At 37.0% G+C, this 19,275-nt stretch overlaps 1 protein-coding gene across 2 annotated transcripts in view; it reads left to right on the top strand.

Moving 5' to 3' along the window:
- Window positions 1-13,619, top strand: part of LIPK (lipase family member K) — a 49,090-nt gene extending 35,471 nt beyond the window's left edge. The window contains exons 9-11 of one of the 2 annotated variants that reach the window (XR_008491948.2): window positions 2,631-2,702; window positions 11,891-12,966; window positions 13,511-13,619. Coding sequence is in view for 1 of the 2 variants with exons in the window: in XM_054435662.2 (XP_054291637.1) it covers window positions 2,631-2,702; window positions 11,891-12,130 (312 nt within the window). In the remaining variant the exon portion in view is untranslated. Of the gene's footprint in view, window positions 1-2,630; window positions 2,703-11,890; window positions 13,135-13,510 lie in introns of those variants that run through there. The other variant, XM_054435662.2, reaches the window with a different exon arrangement.
- Window positions 13,620-19,275: the final 5,656 nt, after the last annotated feature.

Raw genomic sequence — 19,275 nt, forward strand, 5'->3', positions numbered from 1 at the left:
AAATTTTGTTTTATTTTATTACTCAATATACAGAAAGCTCAGAGATAAGTCTAATTCAATTGGTGTGGCTTTCTGAGACTTGTGTGTGTGTGTGTCTTTGTGTGTGCATGCACATTCATTTGTTTGTTATGCCTATATTCTTGGCTGGTGGCTCACTCACAACCCCTTTTGAAAAGTGAACAAAATATACATAATTCTATGACGGGGAAAGGGGTGGTGCCTTCTTAAAGGTTTAATATATCTGAGACCCCCTCCAACCAGGAATTTGCATTTTAATGTATATCCTACTAAATTTGCTCCCTGTTTAGAGAATTGCTACTATAGATAGCCTGAAATACTAGGTGAGGATTTCTGAAATACTTGGAAGAGTTTGACCCCAGGAGATAAGGCTTCAAGTTCCTCTACGAAGAAAGATGTTCAGGATATAGGGCTTCCTACTAATGAGGAGACAGATAGGTCCTCTTATGAGCATGGCCTTCCAGGTAGTACAAGTTTAACTTCACAGTTATTGAACACTTAATATATGCTCTTCTTGCTACTCATACATATGATTTTATTCAGTCTCATTGAATTATTACAACAAATGTCATAGCATATTCTTTTATTTATTTATTTTTTGAGACAGGGTCTCAAAAAAAAGTGTGCAGTGGCACAGTCACGTTACCCAGGCTGAAGTACAGTGGTACAATCATGGCTCACTATAGCCTTGACATCCTGGGTTTAAGCAATCCTCCCATCTCAGCTTCCTGAGTAGCTGGCACCATAGGCATGCACCACCATGCCCAGATAACGTTTGTTTCTTTTTACAAAGATGAGGTCTTGTTTTGTTGCCTAGGCTGGTCTTGGACTGCTGGACTCAAGCAATCATCCCACCTCAGCCTCCCAGAGTGCTGGGATTATAGGCTTGAGCACTGCACATGGCTGCCTATTCCTTATACATTTTACAATTGACTTCTCTTAAGAAAAACTTTTCCCCTTTGACAGAAAGTCCTCTTCAGGATGGAAATAAGTGGGGATGGTGGGGGGCATGGTAAATATTTGGTTATAAGCTAAGGCAAGAGTGATGATCATGATGATGGGAGTAATACTAGTGAAAAAAAGCTGTTTGTTGGGTATTACTAGGTGCTACATGCTTTATAGGTGTTACCATCATCTTCACAATCCTAAGAAAGAATGTTACTATCATTGTCATTTCACAAATATCTTGCCTTGAATCACAGATTCAGTAGTCTATTAAGCCTGGATACCAACAAGGTATATTAGTGTCTTTCACACTACTATAAAGAGCTAACTGAGACTGGGTAATTTATGAAGCCAAGAGGTTTAATAGACTCACAACTCCACAGGCTGTGCAGAAAGCATGGCTAGGAGGCCTCAGGAAACTTACAATCACCATGGAAAGCGAAGGGGAAGCAAGCACGTCTTACCATGGTGGAGCAGGAGAGAGAGAGCACAAAGCGGGAAGTGCCACACACTTTCAAACAACCAGATCTTGTGAGAACTCACTCACTATCAGGAGAACAGCAAAGGGGAAGTCCATCCCCATGATTCAGTCACCTCCCACCAGGCCCCTCCCCTGACACGTGGGGGTTACAATTAGAGATGAGATTTGGGTGGGGACACAGAACCAAACCAAATCACCGGATTTGATCCTAGAGCCCAAGTTCCTAAGTAGTACATCCTATTACCTCCCATTTCTAAAAGCTTGCAGAATTTCAACAGCAGCAGACTGCTGCCTCTCTGAATATAAATCGTGATGGGAATAATTTTAAACTAAAAATCGGACTAAATTCGTAAGTGGGAAAAATATCTGAGATTCAAGCTAAGAAAGAAAAACACAGAATAGCCTTGGAATAATTTAATGAAGTGCTTGACATAAATGTCAAAATTGTCTGCCTCATCAATCCTATATGGGTGGCAAATAACAGAAAAATGAAATGCTGCATGTATGAATGTCCTTATATTCTAATATTTGAAGTTTCAATACTAAAATGCAAAAGTAGTCATGCACAGTGTCTCAATCAGCCCATGGCTACGTTATGCACATCACAGCAGGTGGCTTGACCCCACATACAGGAGGCAGAGAGCAGCCATGTACCTTACACAGAACTGGGGAAGCTCAGTGGGTGAATATTTCTTTTAACGGTAAAAAAAATGTTTAAGGATAGGGAATATAATCATAACAGTTTAGACCACATCATGAGGATAAGGTACAAAGTTGTGTAATAACAATAGCAATAATTTTTAAATGTAAGAAATGTATAGCTAATGCCTTTTTAAAAAATTATTAAAATTCCTGAAGCAAAGATATTCAAGAATCATACAATTCTGCATCTTCAAAAACTATTTCTGTGTGTAGCATGGTAACATTTAAAGGCATTGGATTTAAATGAAAAATCTGAGGATTTTCACTGGAAAGATACAGGAATGAGTAAAAGATTGTACCAATTCTGTGAATTATAATAAGATTTATCATTTTTTATTCCTTATTTTCTTAATCTTTATTGAAATTTAGCTTATGTTTCTAAAGACTGGGGCATAATGTTAATCTTCTTTGTATATTTCTTCTGTACTGTCTTTAAATGTACACTATTTTCTTATATTATTTTAACGTGCTTATTTTATTTTAGGCTGTTAATTCTGGTCAGCTCCAAGCTTTTGATTGGGGAAACTCTGATCAGAACATGATGCACTTCCACCAGGTACAAAAATAATCCTCATAATCAGTTCCATGCTGCAAATGAACTAACAAAAATAGTGTCTACTCATGAAGCACCTGCCACTTCCATTTACCACACCGGATATTGCTTATTGCTGTTCTCACAGGCTGCTTACTGGGTTCTTGCCATGTGCCGTATCATTATTTCTAATTCTTACAAGGACCTTGCAAGGTAAATATTATTATCCCTATTTTTTTCAGAGGTTCAGAGAGGGTAGGTAAATTACCAGAGTTATTCAGCTAGTAAACAACCAGAGAGAGGGGCTCAAGATGGTCAACTAGACACAGCCAGGAAGAGCTTCTCCCATTAAGAGACAAGGCCATCAAGAAGACTGGAACACTCTGAGCAGATCTTCAGAAGAAAGGCATTGAGAATGAATGGAGGTAGGATGCAGAGCCTGGGCTAGAGGGAGGATTCTGGGAAGCCTGCACGGGGTTGCTGAGCACCAGGACTCACTTCAGGCCCTGAGTAGCTCCTGGGGAAGAGGTGAGTTAAATAGGAGGGCAATGGCCCATTCTTACTATGGACTTAGCTGCAGGACACCCCACAACCCCCATAGACATTTGAGCTAGTAGGCAGAGCTGCTTGGAGAGTTGGCAGGGACAGGACTCCTGCCTGTGCAAAGCCCAAAGGGTTTGGTGCAGGAATGGTTGCAGTGAAGTATGGCCAGGGACATCCATTCCCCAAGGCTCGCCAAGCTCCTCTAGGTAGCATTGGCCTTTGTTGACTGTTGAACCTGAACAGAACAGGGCTATCTTACCCATGGGACAGGGCCAGTGTAATCTGAGCACATCCCTGTCTGCTGGCCTTTCTCAGGGTTCCTGCCTGGCTGCACCCGCTTGCAGCACAGCCTCACACGCCCAACCAGGGTGCCTCCCAGTGGTCACTGCCATACCTCCTTCACTGGCAGATTCTGCCTAGGCATAGGAGAGCTTTTGCAGATGGGTCCCTACCAGTATGGAACATACTTGCAGCCTCCCCTGACTGCTTTGCAAGCATGCATGTGTGCAAACCTTGCCACCACCACCACGATGAAGTGCTTTTGCCCCACCTCCCATCAGTGTGTTGTTTCCAGTATATGAGGAACATCTCAGCCTCTCCAGTGCAGCAGTGGCCAGAGAACAAAGCTTTGCACATGGTCCCACCTACCAAGGTTATAGCACACAGCCCAGGAGTGCTGAGCGGAGCCCTGGCACCCTGAAGTCATCCAGAAATGAAGCCAGTCAACTAAACACAACCTATATCACCGTCAAATTCTCAAGGGCTTCAAGGAATCTAAAAGCAAAAAGCCTCATCCAAAGGACAGCAACTTCAAAGATTAAAGGAATATCAGCCAAAACAGTTGAGAAGGAATCAGTGAAAGAACTCTGGACATTTGAAAAAGCAAATGACCTCTAAATGACCACACTAGCTCCCCAGCAATTGTTCTTAACTGATTGAAATTACTGAAATGGCAGATACACAGTTCAGAATCTGGATGGCAACGGAGATCATTGAAATTCAGGAGAAAGTTGAAACTCAGTCCAAGGAATCTAAGGAATCCAGTAAAATAATTTAAGAGCTGAAAGATGTAATAGCCATTTTAAGAAATAACCAAATTGATCTGATAGAGCTGGGAAACTCACTATAAGAATTTCATAATATAATCAGAAGTATTAATAGCAGAATAGACCAAGCTTAGGAAAAAATCTCAGAGATTGAAGACTGGTTATTTCAGTGAACCCAGTCAGAGAAAAATAAAGAAAAAATATTTTAAAAAATGAACAAAATCTGAAGAAAATATGGGATTATGTAAAGACACAAAACCTACAGCTCTCCGGCATTTCTGAAAGAGAGGAAAAGAGAGCAAGTAACTTGGAAAACATATTTGATGATATTGTCCATGAAAATTTCCCCAACCTCACTAGAGAGGTCAACATTTAAATTTGGGAAATTCAGAGAACCCCTGCAAGATAGTATATAAGACAACCATCCCCAAGACATATAGTCATCAGATTCTCCAAGGTCTATGTGAAAGAAAAAATATTAAAGGCAGCTGGAAAGAAGGGGCAGTTTACCAACAAAGGGAACCTCATCAGGCTAACTGTGGACCTTTCAGCAGAAACCCTACAAGCCAGAAGAGATTAGGGGCTTGTATTCAACATCCTTAAAGAAAAGAAATTCTAACCAAGAATTTCACATACAGACAAACTAAGTTTTATAAGTGAAGAAGATATAAAATATTTTTCAGACAAAATTGCTAAGGGAATTTATTACCACCAGACCTGCCTTCCAAGAGGTCCTTGATGGAATGCTAAACATGGAAATAAAGACTGCTACCAGATACTGCAAAAGCACACTTAAATACATAGACCGTTGACACTAGAAAGCAGCTACACAATCAAGCCTACATAAGAACCAGCTAACAACACAATGACAGGATCAAATCTACATATATCGATATTAACCTTGAATACAAACAGGCTAAATGCCTCACTTAAAATGCAAAGAGTTGCAAGTTGCATAAAGAAGCACGACCTAACTGTATGCTGCCTACATGAGACCTATCTTGCATGCAGTGACACTCATGGGCTCAAAGAAAAGGCAGGGAGAAATATCTATCAAACAAATGGAAAACAAAAAACACCAGGGGTTGCTATTCTTGCTTCAGACAAAACAGAATTTAAATAAACAATTATCAAAAGGAACAGAGAAGGACATTAAATAATGATAAAGGGTTGAATTTAACAAGAATACAACTATCCTAAATATATATGCACCCAACACAGAAGCACCTAGATTCATAAAACAAGTCCTTAGAGACCTACAAAGAGACTTAGATAACCACACAACAATAGTGGGAGACTTCAACACCCCACTGACAGTACTAGACAGATCTTTGATGCAGAAAACTAACAAAGATATTTGGGACCTAAACTTGACACCTAACCGAATAGACTGAGCAGACATCTAGAGAACACTCTACGCAATAACAGCAGAATACATATTCTTCTCATGTGCACATGGCATACACTCTAAAATAGACCACACACTCAACCATAAAGCAATTCTCAACAAATTTAAAAAAAAACTGAAATTATACCGTGTACAGTCATGAGTCACAGTACAATAAAAGTAGAAATCAATACCAAGATGATCCATCAAAACCATGCAATTAGACAACCTTCTCCTGACTGACTTTTGGGTAAATAATGAAATACAGGCAGAAATCAAGAAATTCTTTGAAACTAATGAAAACAAAGATACAATATACCAGAATCTCTGGGACACAGCTAAAGGAGTGTTAAGAGGAAAGCTTATAGTGCTAAACATCCACATCAAAAAGTTAGAAAGATCTCAAATTAACAACCTAACATCTCACCTAGAGAAACTAGAAAAACAAGAGCAAACCAACTCCAGAGCTAGCAGAAGAAAAAATAACAAAAATCACAGCTTAACTGAATGAAATTGAGATGCAAAGAAACATACAAAAGATCAACAAAATCACAAGCTGATTCCCTGACAGAATAAATAAAATTGATAGACAGCTAGCTAGACTAATAAAGAATAAAGAGAGAAGACTGAAATAAATACAGTCAGAAATGACAATGCGGACATTACTGCCACCCCACAGATACATAATAATCCCTCAGAGACTATCATTATCACCTCTACACACACAAACTAGAAAATCTAGAAGAAATGCATAAATTCCGGGAAGCATAACACTTCCAAAGATTAAATCAGGAAGCAACTGAAACCCTAAACAGATCAGTAACAAGTTCCAAAATTGAATCAGTACTAAAACACTACCAACCAGAAAAAGCCCTGGACCAGAATGAATTACAGTCCAATTTTACCATACATGTAAGAAGAGCTGGTGCCAATCTTACTGAAATAATTCCAAAAAATCGAGGAGGAGGGACTGTTCTCTAACTCGTTTTATGAAGCCAGCATCCATCATTCTGATGCCAAAATCTGGCAGAAACACAACGAATAAAAAAAACTTCAGGCCAATATCCCTGATAAATATATATGCAAAAATTCACAATGAAATACTAGTGAACCTAATACAGCAACCTATCAAAAAGCTAGTCCACAACAATCAAGTAGGCTTTATTCCTGGGTTGCAAAGTTGGTCCAAAATATGCAAATCAATATGTTTGAGGCATCACATAAACAGAACTAAAAATAAAAACCACAAGATTATCTCAATAGACACAGAAAAGACTCTTAAGAAAATTCAACATCCCTTCATGTTAAAAACCCTCAACAAACTAAGCATCAAAGAAACTTACCTCAAAATAATAAGAGCCGATCCCAACAAACATATGAGAAAAAGCTCAACATCACCGATCATTAGAGAAATACAAATCAAAACCACAATGAGATACCATCTCATGCCAGAGAGAATGGCGATTATTGAAAAGTCAGGAAACAATAGACGTTGGCATGGCTGTGGAGAAATAGGAACGCTTTTACACTGCTGATGGGAATGTGAATCAATTCAACCATTGTGGAAGATGGCATGGCTATTCCTCAAGGATCTAGAATCAAAAATACCATTTGACCCAGCAATCCCATTACTGGGTATATACCCAAAGGAATATAAGTCATTCTACTATAAAGATACCTGCACATGTATGTTTACTGCAGCACTGTTTACAATAACAAAGACATGGAACCAACCGAAATGTCCATCAATAATAGACTGGATAAAGAAAATGTGTGTACATATGCACCATGGAATACTATGCAGTCATAGTACTATGCAGCCAATGAGATAATGTCCTTTGCAGGGACACGGATGCAGCTGGCAGCCATCATCCTCAGCAAACTAACATAGGAACAAAATATCAAATACCACATGTTCTTACTCGTAAGTGGGAGCTGAACAATGAGAACACATGGACACAGAGAGGGGAACAACACACACCAGGGCCTGTTTAGGGTTGGATGGTGAGGGAAGGGAACTTAGAGGATGAGTCAATAGGAGCACCAAACTACCACAGCACATGTACACCTATATAACAAACCTACACATTCTGCACATGTATCCCATCCGAGGCGGGCAGATCACTTGAGGTCAGGAGTATGAGACTAGCCTGGCCAACATGGTGAAACCTCACCTGTATTAAAAATACAAAAATTAGCTGGGTATGGTGGCAGGCACCTGTAATTCCAGCTACTTGGAAGGCTAAGGCACCAGAATAGCTTAAACCCAGGAGGCAGAGGTTGCAGTGGGCCAAGATTGTGCCATGGCACTCCAGCCTAAGTGACAGAGCAAGACTCTGTCTCAAAAAAAAAAAAAAAGAAAATAATAATAATATTAAGTGCCATTTATGACAAACCCACAGCCAACATAATACTGAATAGGCAAAAGCTTGAAGCATTCCCCTTGAGAACTGAAACAAGACAATAATGTCCACTGTCACCACTCCTATTGAGCATAGTACTGGAAGTACTAGCCAGAGAAATCACACAAGAGAAAGAAATAAATGGCATTCAAATAGGAAGAGAAGAAGTCAAACTATTTCTTTTCATGGATGATGTGATTCTATATCTAAAAAACCCCCACAGTCTCATTCTAAAAGCTCCTTACACTGATAAATAACTTCAGTAATGTTTTAGGATACCAAATCAACGTACCAAAATCAGTAACAATGTCCAAGCTGACAGCCAAGTCAAGAACATAATCCCAATCACAATAGCCACAAAAAGAATAAAATGTGAAAACAGCTAATCAGGGAAATGAAAGATCTCTACAATGAGAACTTTAAAACACTGCTCAAAGAAATCAGAGATGATACAAATGGAAAGACATTCCATGTTCACGGATAGGAAGAATCAATATCATTAAAATGGCCATACTGTCCAAATCAATTTACAGATTCAATGCTACTCCTATCAAACTACAAATGACATCTGACACAGAATTAGAAAAACTATTTTAAAATTCATATGAAACCCAAAAGAAGCCTGAATAGCCAAAGCAATCCTAATCAAAAAGAGCAAAGCTGGAGGCATTACTTGACTTTAAACTATACTACAAGGCTACAGTAACCAAAACAGCATGGTATTGGTACAAAAAACAGACACATAGACCAATGGAACAGGTTAGAGAACCCAGAAATAAAGTTGAACACCTGCAATCATTTGATCTTTGACAAAGTTGACAATAACAAGCAATGGGGAAAGGACGGTCTATTCAATAATTGGTGCTGAGATAACTGGCTAGCCATATGCAGAAGATTGAAACTGGACCCCTTCTTTTTACCATATACAAAAATTAACTCAAGATGGATTAAAGACTTAAATGTATAACCTACAACTATAAAAACCCTAAAAGAAAACCTAGGAAATACCATTCTGGACATAGGACCTGGCAAAAATTTCATGATAAAGATGCAAAAATTTCATGATAAAGTTGCCAAAAGTAATTGCAATTAAAAAAAATTGACAAGTGGAATCTAATTAAACTAAAGAGCTTTTGAATAGCAAAAGAAACTATCAATAGAGTAAGCAGACAACCTAAGAATAAGAGAAAACATTTTCAAATTATGCATTTGACAAAGATCTAATACTCAAAATCTATAAGAAACTTAAGCAAACTAACAAGCAAAAAAACCAAACAACCCCATTAAAAAGTTAGCAAAGTACATGAACAAACACTTCTCAAAAGAAGACATACATCCATCCAATAAGCATATGAAAAATGGTCAATATCAATAATCATTAGAAAAATGAAAATCAAAACCATGACGAGATAGCATCTCACACCAGTCAGAATGGCTATTATTTAAAAGTCAAAAAATAACAGATGCTGGTGAGGTTGTGGAGAAAGAGAATGCTCATACACCGCTGGTGGGAATGTAAATTAATTCAGCCATTGTGGAAAGCAATGTGACAATTTATCAAAGAACTTAAAACAGAACTATGATTTGACTTAGGAATCCCATTACTAGGTATATACTCAAAGGAATATAAATCGTTCTATCAAAAAGACACATGTACCCATATGTTCACTGTGGCCCTATTCACAATAGCAAAGACATGGAATCTAGATGCCCATAAGAGGTGGACTGAATAAAGAAAACATGGTACATATACACCATGGAATACTATGCAGCTATTGAAAAGAATGAAATAATGTCCTTTGAAGCAATGTGGATGCAGGTGGAGGCCATTATCCTAAGTAAATTAACGCAGGCACAGAAAACCAAATATCACATGCTCTCACTTATAAGTGGGGGCTAAACATTGAGTTTATAATGTGGGGGCTAAACATGGACACAAAGAGGGGAACAATAGACACTGGGGCCTACTTGAGGGTGGAGGCTGGGAGGAGAGTGAGGATTGAAAAACTACCTGTTGGGTACTGTGCTCATTACCTGGATGACAAAATCATTTGTAAGCCAAACCTCCATGATACACAATTTACTTATGTAGCAAGCCTGCACATGTACCCCCGAATCTAAAATAAAAGCTGGAAGGGGAAAAAAATCGACCAGAATATGACCCAGGGTTCCTGGATTTAAAGTCTAGTCTTCTCCACTACACTGATTCCTTCTTAAAAAAACAAAAACAAAAAACAAACAAACAAAAAACATGTTTGTTTTTAAAGTATATTCTCTGACTTCTTATCTATGTTTAATAACTAAGACTGCCTAATAGTTCTTTAGGATGTCATTTACTAGCCACTTTTAAAAATACCATTATATGGGTCATTAAAGATATAAGTAAGAAGTATCATTTTTAGGAAGTAGTAGTATCTGCCAGGGATAGTGTGCCTTGGCACGCCATTCCCTAGGAAATAGTTCTACTTTCGATCTGGTGTGTCACCAGATCTATGAAAACTTTTAAAGAAAAGTTTTATATTAAAGGGAAATGTGTATTGTTGTTATTGTTATTTTATTCCCAAGTATGTGAGGAAATCCAATAATGATTTTGGCTTCTTGCCAATAGACTGAGCTTAAACTGAAAAAGTAGTCATCAATGATACTTTTCAAATCTAGGACGTAGAAATTTGGAAAAAAATATTTCATTTTTTTAATTTCTTTTTTCTTTTACCTTTAAAAATAAAGTCAGGGTCTCACTATGTTGTAAAGGCTAATCTTGAACTCCTGGGCTCAAGCGATTCTCTTGCTTCAGCTTCTCAAAGTGCTGGGATTACAGGTGTGAGCCACCATGCCCAGCCAAAAAATTTTTAATGTGGGAATTTTTAATGTCATCATAACAACTACTATAACAACTATAATAGTGAAAATGTATAACTCAACTCTAACTCTTGTGGAAAATCTGACTTTTCTCCCCAGCTGCTATAGTTAGATGTACGTGGCAGGAGTGGGGTGGGGATATGCCACACACACACTACTTCAGAATACGGTTGTCTCTTGTGAGGAAACAGTGGTGACTAGATGTACTTAGTTCATACAGTTTTTCCAAAGGCCCCCTAACCCCAACTCCCACCAAAAGATACTATATTCTCAATGGCTATGGCAAAAAGTTCTAGAGAGACCTCTGGCCCAGTTTTAGTCACATGCCCGTCTCTCATACAATCACTGTGGCCTGAAGAATGGAGGACGAATTGGCCAGACCTGGTTACCTGGACCAGAGGTTGTGTTGGATCAATACAAGAAAGAAGCAGTAAGGGAAAATTTGCTGAGAGTTTATAGAGTACTATAGCCACTCTAGTTATTTGTAACAGACTGACTCCCTTTTAACATCATACTTCAAATGTCTTTCATGCATTAGTCTCAACGCTCCCTGAAGAGTCTGCTGATTCCCAAATATTAATAATGCTGCTGAGCCCAGATTTGTGCCTAGGGGAAGGGATATTTATCCTATGCGACATTTTGTTTGAAAAGGTCGCATTCTGAGATCAAATGCTAACTAGAAAGATGATCCCCAATGGAAAAAAGAACGCTCTTCCTCCAGAATCTTTTCTTATTTTCCCAAACGTGCAAGTCAGAAATACAATAATTGAATTGTTTTTTTCGATTCACAATTCATATAAGTGCACAAAAATGGCTTCAAGTATTTTTAACACTTTAATGTTTATATACCATTAAGTGTAAACTAATTGTACACTTGTAGCATTTAAAGAACTTGCTCAACAGCTGATAGTTAATGTTACTTCTATAATGTAATTTTCTGTAAAAACTTTTCTCTCTCTCTTTTATTGTATTTAGCTTACACCTCCCTTATACAACATTACTAAGATGGAAGTTCCAACAGCAATATGGAATGGTGGACAGGACATTGTGGCTGATCCCAAGGATGTCGAAAATTTACTTCCTCAAATTGCCAACCTTATTTATTACAAGCTGATTCCACACTACAATCATGTGGATTTTTACCTTGGAGAGGATGCACCTCAGGAAATTTACCAAGACCTAATTAGATTGATGGAGGAATATTTACAAAATTAAATGCACTTTCCTTTCTCTAAGCAAGTGGATTTTCATAATAATAATGAGATGAACAGACACTAGAGTGATCCCCAGTGATTTCCATCTTCTAGTATCTATGCCTTTGTATAATCTCCCCTTCAATGTTGGTGGGATATGAGACTTCGTTCAAGCCAACAGAACTGGCAAAGGTGTAAGATGTCACACCCTTGATTAGGTTTTGTCATATGGAAAAGGTAATAAAATGTCAATCCCTGATTACATTATACAAGAAGTCGGCCAGGCTTGGTGGCTCACGCCTGTAATCCCAGCACTTTGGGAGGCCGAGGCTGGAGGAGCACTTGAGGTCAGGAGTTCCAGACCAGCCTGGCCAACATGGTAAAACCCTGTCTCTACTAATAATACAAAAATTAGCCGGATGTGGTGGCACGCACCTGTAATCCCAGCTTCTTGTAAGGCTGAGGCAGGAGAATCGCTTAAACCCAGCAGGCAGAGGTTGCAGTGAGCCAAGATCACGCCACTGCACGTCGTCTTAGCAGATTGGAGCAAAAGATTCTCCTTGTTAGCTTGATGGAATAAACAGATATGTTGAGAAAACTGACCTTACAAGGAACTGAGCACAGCTTTTAGAATCTGAGGGTGGCCTCCAGCTGATAAAACAGCAAACACCAAGGCCTTCAGTCACATAACCACAAGAAAATGAATTCTGCCCAAGCCTGAAGAAACTTGGAAGCCCATTCTTCCCTAGCAACCTCCCATTGAGAGAGCATCCTGGCCAACACCTTGATGGTAACGTGGGGAGATCCTGAGCAGAGGACCCAGTTATGCCATGCCTGGACTACTGACCCACAGAAACAGTGAGATAATAAATGTATATTGTTTTAAACTGCTAAGTTTGTGGTAATTTGTTATCAGCAATAGTAAACTACTACTACTATTTGTTATTGTTATATAACAATTATATTAATTATATGTTTGATTATATTAATTACATAACAATATGATATAGATTTTATAATTATATTATATACAATATATTAAAATATAATTATGTATTAAAGAATTAGATAACAATGTATAATAAATATGTAATATACTACATATATGTTATCTGTTACAATAAAATTATATATAATATTAATATATGATGATTATTAGTCTGTCTCTTTGGTTAAAAGTTTGATAGATCTAAATTCTTGAGTAAACATACTTTAATATATATTTTCACATATTTTCTGCTAATTCAGTCACCTCTGTCATTTGGGAATTTGTTCTATAGATTGATTTTTCTCCTCTGGTTATGGGTCCTGCCTTATTGCATGCTTAATAATTTTATATTGAATGCCAGACATTGAATTTTGCATTGCTGATTGCTGAATTTGTTTTTATTTCTTTATACAGGGTTGGAAAACAATCACCCAGGCACAGAGTCAATGATCAATGAATACATGTTTGGTGACTGGGAGTGTCAAGTGTTATGAAGGACTTGATTGGGCCCTGTAGAAATTGGGGTATTTTACAACATGTAATTAATATAAACTTGGCTAAGACTCATTTATCAAGAATTTCCTGGCATAAATAAAGGGGCTGTAGACATGATGGGGAGGGTATTAAAGGAGATCTGAGTCTTAGCTTGGGAAGGCTGGCTGGCAGGGCACCAAAAGCCTTCACAGGGAGACACCTCTTTGGTGACTATGGCATATCATACTGGCATATCCTGACACTGATCTTGTCACTGCCCCAGAAATGACTGCACTTACACATGCTGACTCATGCAACTGAAATGTACAAGGAGCTGCAGAACATAAAACAAAACACATGTTTATAATTTATATCAAAAACTATAATTTGGCCAGACTAGTGTTTTCTTTTCCTGTAATAAAACACATGGGAAATTCTAGTATGAAACTGTTGCTTGTTGTACATGGAGTAAAACACAGAAGTATATGGTTTGACAAAAATCATCCCCTCCACGATCATTCAAGTTCGCTGAGCCTTTTCCATGAGGAAATAATAGTGTAAGCATTTTACATGAATTGTATCATTTAATCTTCATGATAGCCTTATAACATGGTATCATTCTTATCACTTTACAGATTAGGAAACTGAAGTTTAGAGATACTGGGCAACTTGCTGTCAAATATTAGTTCTCTGAACTCTGAAACCTTGACTTTAGGTAACCAAGCTCTTAACCTTTATGCTTTAATGTTATAAGTATGTATTATAAACTAGCCATTCAGAACAAGAAAAATGATAAGGAAAACACTGTTCCTGCCCAAGTGGCGCTCAGATACTATACAGCTATAGTTTCAGTATCCTATGTCCAAAATGCTTGGGACCAGACATATTTTGAATTTTGTAGTATTACAAATGATAACATATCTAAGATATGTTAGGGATGGAATCCAAATCTAAACATAAAATTCATTTATGTTTCATATACACTATACAAATAGGCTGAAAGTAAGTTTGTATGGTATTTTAAATAATTTTGTGCATGAAACAAAAGTTTTGACTGTGTTTTGAGTGTAACCAATCATATGAGGTCAGGTGTAGAATTTTTCACTTGTGGCATTTCAGTGCTCAAGAAGTTTTAGATTTTGGAGCATTTCAGATTTGGGATTTTTGTATTAGGAATGCTCAACCTATACTAATTTACATACTTAAATCTTTAATTTTAATTTAATAATTGTGATGAAGCCATCAAAAAGAAGTACACCCTCACCAGGGTGGACAGGGAAGTCTTCTCTGAAGACATGAAATTTTGGCTGATATCCGTGATATCTGCCAGATATTACAGGTAGGGGACCAACTCGGGGGCGAGGAGCTAGGCTAAATTAAGAAAATTAAAGAAGCCCAAGGAGCAAAAGAGAGAATGGGGTGAGATGAGCTCAAAGGGAAAGGCAGAGTCTGGTTTTAGGCCCTCCTAGCCACTCACAGGATATTGAATACAAAATCATTGAAGTCATATTCTCAAGAATACTTAAAAGATAAGATCACATATGTGATTTTAAATGATGATAATACCTATGATGTGGAGAAAAAAGAACTTCCTGAGATTGGGTAATTTATAAAGGAAAGGTGTTTAATTGACTCACAGTTCTACAAGGCTGGGGAGGCCTAAGGAAATTTACGCTCATGGTGGAAGGGGAAACAAACATGTCTTACATGGTGACAGACAAGAGAGAAGTGCAAGCAGGGGAAACACCAGACACTTATGAAACTATTGGATCTCATAAGAACTCACTCAATATCATGAGATCAGCATGAGGGACACCACCCCTATGATCCAATCACCTCATACCAGGTCTCTCCCTTGAGATGAGATTTGGGTGAAGACACAGCCAAACCATATCAGAAAATATTTCACTAATAATGATATTGACTATATGTGGAAATGATAATATTTTGAACACATTGGTTTAAATAAAATGCATTTCAAAATTTTATTTCACCTTTTATACTTTTTAAAAATGTGGCCATTAGAAAATTTAAATTAAATACCTAATTCACATTATATTTCTATTGGACCATGCTCAGATAGTGAAGAGAGTAAGGTAACTATCCCCTAAAAATTCTGGTTATTTCTAGGAAAATGGAATATCTCTGCATTTATAAGATTTTTTTAATGTATGGAAAAATGAAAGAATACAGACTGTGTAAAAGATATCAGATTGTGCTATCGTGGTTACTAGGTTTAAGAATAATTTGGAGGCTGAAAAAGAGAAAAACTGCTATCAGGTAGCAATTTTTAAATTGTATTCGTGTGGTTTGCAATTTGTAAATAGCAATGTATCTCTTCCAATTTAGTTAAAAAACAGGACAAGATTGAATTTTTCCTGTGAATTTCCTGTTTTCTATTAAATTTAGTAGGTAATGTTAAGAAAAATTTCCTTTCTAACAGCAAGGAAAGCCAGTGGAATTTACAGCCAAGTTGGTAGCATATCAAAGTAAAATACCTGACACATACTAAGTACTTAACAAATAATAAATAATTCACTATTATTATTTATAATAACATTATTAGTATTCCTCAGTAACTAAGCTGCATTCTCTGGACTTCTAGAGTCATCTATTCAATCACTCATTCACTCACTCAGCAAAAATTTTTGATGTTGATGGTGATTAGAGGAGGAATGAAATCAAGAAACTCTAAAAAGCATTTATCTATTTTCAGGGGTGCTGGTGAGATTTGAAGGTGATTTAATAGTAACTCAAAATAGAACATTAACTCAGGAAAAAAAACAGGAGCATATATCAAAACAACAATGTTACCTCTTTGCACATTCCTATCACCATTTATTTACCCTTGCAAATTGGATGAGACAAATTAAAACTAGATCCAACTTGAATGTCTAGCTAAGTGTCCTGTGGCTTTTTTTTTTTTAAAGAATCTACATTTGAATATACCTCCTACAGAAATTCAAATACAAAATGAGCTCTAGAGAATACCATACATACATGCTGCATATTAAGCAGGAAGCGAGGAGGGTAAATCCGCCCGGGGCAGGAAAATGATATAATTTTCCTCATATTCAATGGTATGGCCCTTCCTCTTCATTCTCACAAGGATTTGACCTTTGTCACAAACACGGATGGTCCTGATCCTGTCACTCCGGAACATGGATGTTATCAAGGACAGCTGCCGGCACTCTTGGTAATAATTTCTCTTTAAATGTAAGTGATCTTTCCTTTGAACATTTTGAGTTGGGATGGATGAGTGGTACATAACTTATTATGGCCTCTTCAAAAATCTTTAATATTTTAGTTAACTATGATTGATAGACCTTTTTGTCACTTCTCTCTTCTCTCTATTATAGCCATTATTGTTTTTAAAGATGGATGTAGTATAAATGGCACTGAAACAGAGATTCATTTTCACTGACAGTAAAAGACAGCATATTCTACGCTAATATGTAATTTCAAAAACAACACTCTTTCTTGTAGTAATTATGAACATTGCCAACTTCACTTTGAGTAAAGAGATGAAATTTTAAAATATAAAGTATTTTCTCTTAAGCAAAAGTGTGCTAATTAATAATTGTACACACACACATATACACTTATGGACACTTATGGTTCTATTGAGCACTGTTTGAATTTTAGGATGCAAAATAAATTAGATAAATTATCTAGTGAGTAAGAGACAAAATCCAGGTTCTTGTTCATGCACAGTCTTTTTACTGTAGGGTGAAATTTGTCTCAAAAGTGTGAGGTTCAAATTATTTATTTTTCAAAATTCTCACTAGTTTCCATTTTGCTGGTTATGGCCTACCCTTTTTAACTTTGAGTTATTTTCAAGAGAAAATTTGAAAAAGCAGCCTTTGGGGAGAAAGAAGCAATCCAACAAACAAAAAGATAACCACACTGTAATAGGAAATGTGTTTTGAATAGGACATTGGAAGAAAAATAATAATCATTTTTACAGATAGATCCCAAAGTCAAGAATCTGTGTTCAACCATGTATGTTCCACCATCTTCACAATTGAATGAGCAGCCGTCATTAAGCAGTTAGCTTAGGCCGTAATATGATTCTTGCACTGAGATTTCAAAAATACCACAGGCCTTCTGAAAGGTTACCCCTTTCTAGCTCCACTATCATCTAATTTTATTAAAAAAAAAAAAACAGAAAAATTTGAGCTTCTAGAGAGTAGGGGCTACCATTTTGTATCCCACAGGGCCAAGGAACAAGTTTTAATGTATTCATTTAAATTAATTTCAGTATGAGTATCAAAATATATAATAAAAATATTATAACATTATATATTTTCTATATACTTTTATTATATAGAAAATATATATTATAGAATATTGTAGAATAATATATAATACCAAAAATATATAATATTCAGTAATATATTAAATACTTATTAAAATAGCAAGCTTGTATAGGAAGAGTGATGGAGCATGGTGAGAAAGTTCAGCTTTATTTCTTTGACATTACTTTGTTTCTGTACCAACAAAAGAATTACAAGAATTGTCCAGATTATTCAAATAACTCAAAGTTGAGGAAGGAATATAAGTCAATGATGTACAAACTCTTTTAAGATTTGAGCTAGTCTACAATCTGTAAAGATCTGTGAAATTGAACTATATTTGTGCTATTTCCATGTTAAGTCAAGGCAACAAATCAATATTAATAATAATAACATAGGGCTTCCTAGAACTTTCTAAAGAGTCCAATACAGTTTTGTTAGAAAGGATTGTTTTTGAAGTTAAAAACCATGAGAAATTCCAGGAAAATCCACATACCTATGCCATCATACTATCAATCAGGGCAAAACATGCTTGAGTCGTTCATCAAGACTAAATGATTAAGGAGTGGTACATAACTTTTCCCTGTTCTGACCAGCTGAACACTTCCTTTTACTCCACATTTGTTTAATTGGCATGAAATTTCCCACTCCACTAAAACAGATCTTAGGATTTGGACAATACGAAATATCATGTTTTTGAAAGGATTTGAGAATAAATCCAAACTAATAGAACTGAAACTTCTATATTATGCTGGGTAGCAACTTAGTTTTCCCTACCCTTCTTCATGCTGGGAGATGAAAGAGATTCAGTTACGGCTTAAGCTCCATAGGCACACAAAGTGAAGTAGAAAACTGAGGCACATGTGCCTCCATTATCTGGTATCTCATGTGGGGCTTAGAGCTAAATTGTCGTTATTCGGCCTCCATTTCTGCCTTTAACCACTGGTGTAAACAAAGATTACTGTGCCAAAGTTGACAGCAACCCAAATCCCTTTGACATGTGAATTAGTTTCCTCTGCCATACTGCTAGTTTCAAATTCCTTCTGGTTTCAGGATTTAGGAGTCAGGGTTGCCTCATCTTCTCAAATGAGTTACAATCACGCACATCCCTACACACTGCATGGTTGGCACTAGTTCCTTAATACAGGTTACTTTGTTTGATCCTCATGAAGGATCAAATGGGGAAGGGAGATACTATTGTCTCTGATTGTCCATTAAGATCTTGAGTATGTTCTACTTCCCTGTTTGACACACTGGTTTGAAAATGTTGCTAAGTCTTCCCAACAATGACAGACACTCAGTGGAAACATGAAGGATTCCGTCAAACTGGTTATTTTGCATCATGTAGACCACTATTTCCCAACCTACAAGTGCATCATGGCATTTGGTGTGTCAGGGACACGCCTTGGG

The sequence above is a fragment of the Pongo pygmaeus genome, chromosome 8 (genome assembly GCF_028885625.2).
Source record: "Pongo pygmaeus isolate AG05252 chromosome 8, NHGRI_mPonPyg2-v2.0_pri, whole genome shotgun sequence".
Classification (NCBI taxonomy): Eukaryota; Metazoa; Chordata; class Mammalia; order Primates; family Hominidae; genus Pongo; species Pongo pygmaeus.